Consider the following 5,000-nt stretch of genomic DNA (forward strand, 5'->3'; position numbering starts at 1 on the left):
AATTCTGCTCAGTTGCTGTGTATATTCCAATTCTGCTCAGTTGCTGTGTATATTCCAATTCTGCTCAGTTGCTGTGTACACACTAGCCTTCCACGTCACCTCACCAGTTCAACAGAACCTGCTTGTAGCAAAGTCGAGGATAGCACCAAGAGGCTTGTCAATTCCACGGTTGGAACTCATTGCAGCACACACGTTGACTAGGCTGGTAAACCATGTAAAGGAAGTCTTGAAAGATCATCCAACTCATGACTATCACTGCTGGGTTGTCAGCACCACAGTTCTGTACTGGATTAAGGGTCAAGGGACCTGGTCTTAGCTCGTGCGGAACAGAACCAAAGCCATTCAAGAGAAAGGGTACATACAGTGGCACCATGTACCGACTGACGACAACCCCAGCGACCAAGGGAGCATAGGAATTGAGCCCAGAAAGATGGGTAACCTGTGGTTCGAAGGACCAGAGTGGCTAAGCAGCCCAGATAAGTGGCTGCAACAACCTGAAGTAGCAGGGACCTCTGAGAATGTAAGAGAGAACGTAAAGCCAAAGTTAGAGAAACAACTGTTGGCAAAGGAAGAAGAACAGAATGAGACAACAGATCCACTTCTCGACAAGTATGCATCATATTTGAAGCTCCTGAGAGTAACTGCATTTGTGAAACGGTTTATTGACAACTGTAGAAAGTCTGAGAAGGAGAGAGGACCATTAACGACGAAGGAATTCGAGGCTGCAGAGAAGTTTTGGATCACTCGGGTACAAACGTCCCAATCATTAAAATCAGATGTGGGCTTGAGGAAGGATGAAGGAGGATCTTCAGAAGTGCAGGCAGAGTTGAACACTACAACCCAGTGTTTCTACCCCGTAATAGTGTTACGAGGATCGAATTATTTTTACTGAATCTGTCACGCAATCTCAGACTTTTCTAGAATTATCTATAATATGTAATATTCCAGAAACTTCTTTCATGTGACTTAGCAGTTTCCAAAAATAGTACAACTTGTAATACGCTACAAATAGTAATAGTACATTCTAGATAACTAAAGTAAATGTATAACAGCTGGCTTGTGAGAAGTACAAAAGAGATTTGCCCGAGGGCTTACCCTCGTGGCATGCTGACTGAACTTTTGGAAGCTATGATATGACGAGGCTATGACCTTTTGACCTTGCGATATCCGAAGAGAAGAAAGAGATGAGAAATACGATGGTCGAGAGAGGAAGAAGATAGAGAATGCAGAGTTTACTATGGACTCCTCCGGAAGAGTTTGTGTACAAGGAAAGAATGCGATAAATCAAGAAAGCCAAGCGCTTTGGTCTTCAGTCGGCGGATGTTGGAATTGACGGTTGATCAAGACGACGAACACTTACACGGCATGAAGGATTGTAAGCCTGCTTTATGAACTGCTTAACTTAATCTTTAACCTAAGTAAATTAGACAATGTAAAACTAATTAAATAATAGTTAAAATGGGTAACTGCTTGTTGTTACATTTTTGTTGCGTGCCATATATCGTACTCGGGAGTCTATTTTCATATATGCTTTGTTAGCGGACATTTGTTGGTCATTCGTGCACATAACAATAGCAAGTTGGCAACTTTGATCGTTCGACATGTCCATGAGCAGACCTTGGATGGGGGAGGCTCCGCAACCTTGTGCCGCATGCGAGAGAAGTTTTGGACGCCGAAACTGCGATCGCTGACAAAGAAAGTTATTCACAACTGTACAATTTGCCGGCGTTACCGTAAGAAGCCACTGACCACCTCATACACTTCAGACTCTCTGTTACCAGTCTTCAGAACTGAACTGTCACATCCTTTCGCTGTCACAGAAGTAGATTTCGCCGGACCAATGTACTATAAGATTAAGAAGTCCACAACTGCGAAGGCTTACGTCGCTCTATTCACCTGTCCCAGCACTCGAGCAGTGCACCTAAAGCTTTGCCGTGATCTCACTGCCACTGAGTTTAAGAGAGCCCTGAAGGAGTTTTTTGCCAGAAGAGGATTCCCTCAGACCATGGTAAGCGACAACGGGAAAACATTTGTGACCACCGGGAGATAGCTATCCACCCTGAAGAAAGACCATGGCGTGGCTAACTACTTGGGAACATTGAACATCAAGTGGAAGTTCAATTTGGCCCGAGCCCCGTGGTGGGGAGGCTTCTTTGAGTGACTTGTTGGTATCATGAAGAGGAGCCTTTCGAAAGTGGTTGACCGAAGATTTTGTCCTACCCAGAGCTAGAAGAAGTATTGCTGGACGTTGAAACTTCCATGAACAACAGACCACTGTCTTACCAAGGGGAAGAGTTTGAGCAGCCAGTGCTCACCCCAAACACCTTACTGAGAGGGAAACCGACACCCATTCTAGAGGAAGACCATGAGAAGATTGGAGAAGAGGATGCTACTAAGCGGATGAGGTTCTTACAGAAAAGTAAAGAACAACTTCGAAAGAGGTTCATGAAAGAGTACGTCCACGACCTTGATGAGAAACAACAGCGGTCCACAGGGAACATTGATAAGACACCAAACATAGGAGCGATAGTGTTGCTGAAAGGCGATACGAAGGACAAGGCCCTGTGGAAGCTGGGACGAGTAGTAAGAAAAATTTCCGGCAAGGATGGGATAGTGCGTGGTTTGAAGCTGAAGCAAGGGAACGGTTATTTTGTGGAGCGACCTTTACAACTCTTGTGTGACCTAGAGATAGGGGGAGAAGATCCGCACTGGAAACCGAACCCGCAAGCAGAACCATTCGTTCCAAGAGTGCAACCAAGCAGAGTGTCCAAACAGATTGCTAGGGATTGGATTAGGAACATTACTCAACAAGACGACATTTAAGCTGTTGGACACTTAAATGGGGGGAGGGTGTTCAGAATGTTTTGTTTGCATTGCGTGACGGCTCATGACGAGTGTGACTTGGCGCCCTCGCCTTATTCAGATTAGTTTACCATGTGCAGAACGTTTCGGTGACGTTCTTTTTTTTGTTGTTGTCGTCGCAAGAAGCGAGTGAAGTTGTTAGTATTAAAACCAGAATTTTAGAGACCTTGTGTGAGTTAATTTGGTGTCACAGAAAACGTTTTCCACACTTTTAGCAATTTTTATTGTTAACTACTTAAGTGTGATATCGGTAAAAATAAATGGAGAAAGGGCTTTAGTTCGAGATTTAACTTTTTAGGGGTACACTCATAGAAAGCTTGGAGGGAAAGAAGCTAAGTTTATCCTCTCTTTATAGCCAAAAGCGCACTTTTTTGTAAAAACTTAGTCGATCTTCGGCTAAGATAAACGCTGCTCGTCCCATTTTTCTCAGTCCAATTGGGAGCATACGGTTTCTCTGACAACTCACTAACCCTGATGCGATCGTATTTTACAAATAGCAAAAACAGAGTTAGGATTGATCATGAAACAACAAGCGACTGGTGCGCGACCACGAGAGGTTGTCCCCAGGGATCGGCCTTCGGGCCTCTTCTCTGGAACGTCTTTCAAAACGACCAACACCTCTCCATCGACGAAAATAGACTATTTATGTATGCGGAGGACCACCAATTGTTCTCTGTGGCGAAGACAGTCAACGAAGCTGAAATTACTTTAACTGAACAGGGAAACAACGTCTCTGAGTGGTACAATAACAACCTTTTACAGGGAAATTTTTCTAAGTATCAAGTGATGAGTCTGGGCCCGAGAAACAGGCACAAGGATTTAAACATCGTGATTAATGACACTGAAATTGAACAAAAATCAGAGATAACACTCTTAGGGGTTACTCTGGACGATCAACTATCTTTTTCGAGCCATATAAGCAATGTTTGTAGAAAAGCCTCCTCTCAAACTGGCATCCTTCTAAGATTACGCAATCTTATTCCTACATCTACTAAATTGCATATTGTTAAATTTGCTGTGATACCCTCTCTTCCATATTGTCAAACTGTCTGGCTCTTTTGCCGTTCTTCTGATGCCAGGAAATTAGAACGAATACAAGAACGAGCACTACGCGCCGTGTACTATCACACCAGACCGACTTACGAGGAACTCTTTACGCGGCGGCTACAGGCCTTTGCGATTTTAATGTACAAAGTAAAAAACGGCCTGGCGCCTCCCTATATTGCGGACTTATTCGTCGTTGCTAACTCTCATTATTTTCTTAGAAATCATGAATTCATCATTCCTAGATTTCGGACTGTTGCTTATGGAAAACACAGCCTTACCTACTTAGGCCCTGTTATTTAGTCCAAATTAGATGCATATATTAAATCCTCTGAATCTTTGGGCATCTTCAAAAAGCGTATCAAACTGTTCAAATTCACAAGTCTGCCTGACAGAACCTGTAGAGACTGTTTTTTATGTAATAACTGACAACTTATGACTCAATTATTAAGATTTTCTTTTTTAACATAATATTTACAATTAGTTAGGTAATTGTAGTTAGGTGTCCCCCATTAGTGCATTTCTTACGCTAGATCTAGAGTTATCGACACTTAAATAAAGTTCTTACTTACTTACTTACTTACCTTGGAGAGTGAAAACGCGAAAAGTTCGCCACGCATTGAGACAGCGAACGAGGGAATTAGGCCATGCGAACAGAACAGTTGGGAAAAGCTCATCGTCCGAAATTGGCTAAATAGAGTCAAACTGACTGTCTGGTGGTAGCGGGGAAATTTTTTTTCCTTTACCAGTAGTATAATTGTTGCAGATTTAACTTGCGTCTTTCTAGTAGGGGTATCGAGTGGTTCCATTCAATTTAAACGTGCTCGCAAAATTTGGCCTTTGTTCGAATTGCTCTAAAAAATTATACGGGTGCTCGCTTGCTCGTGCTCGCAAAATTTTTGCAACTGCTCGCATGCTCGCGTTCTCGTTAACATGTGCTCGATTGCTCGAAATTTCGTTAATCCTGCTTTGCAGTTATTTTTCATACATACATAAACGATAATCAGATCTGATATAGTTAAAACAAAACGGTTGAAACATCCTTATCTCTGGACTCAGTCTTTCTTCAACAACTTGTAACTGTTTTGGAGGCG

The 5,000-nt window shown here is 42.8% G+C and overlaps 2 protein-coding genes across 3 annotated transcripts in view; both read left to right on the plus strand.

The window, feature by feature from the left end:
- The window catches only part of LOC111329933 (uncharacterized), a 4,017-nt gene extending 990 nt beyond the window's left edge, over nt 1-3,027 (plus strand). For both annotated transcript variants that reach the window (XM_088737221.1, XM_088737220.1), the window contains exon 3: nt 1-3,027. This exon is cut by the window's left edge and continues 195 nt beyond it. Coding sequence is in view for 1 of the 2 variants with exons in the window: in XM_088737220.1 (XP_088593346.1) it covers nt 2,260-2,823 (564 nt within the window). In the remaining variant the exon portion in view is untranslated.
- Nucleotides 431-2,050, plus strand: LOC148722250 (uncharacterized). The gene is made up of 2 exons (XM_088737027.1): nt 431-856; nt 1,616-2,050. The coding sequence occupies exons 1-2, from the start codon at nt 431-433 to the stop codon at nt 2,048-2,050; spliced, it is 861 nt and encodes a 286-aa protein (XP_088593153.1).
- Nucleotides 3,028-5,000: the final 1,973 nt, after the last annotated feature.

This window comes from Stylophora pistillata, chromosome 10 (genome assembly GCF_964205215.1).
Source record: "Stylophora pistillata chromosome 10, jaStyPist1.2, whole genome shotgun sequence".
NCBI lineage: Eukaryota > Metazoa > Cnidaria > Anthozoa > Scleractinia > Pocilloporidae > Stylophora > Stylophora pistillata.

Bases quoted from the DNA above. Each gene is read 5' to 3' on its own strand.
- LOC148722250 (XM_088737027.1), top strand. From the start codon at position 431: ATGGGTAACCTGTGGTTCGAAGGACCAGAGTGGCTAAGCAGCCCAGAT. The intron at 857-1,615 runs GTAATAGTGTTA...GTCCATGAGCAG, and splicing joins CAACCCAGTGTTTCTACCCC to ACCTTGGATGGGGGAGGCTC.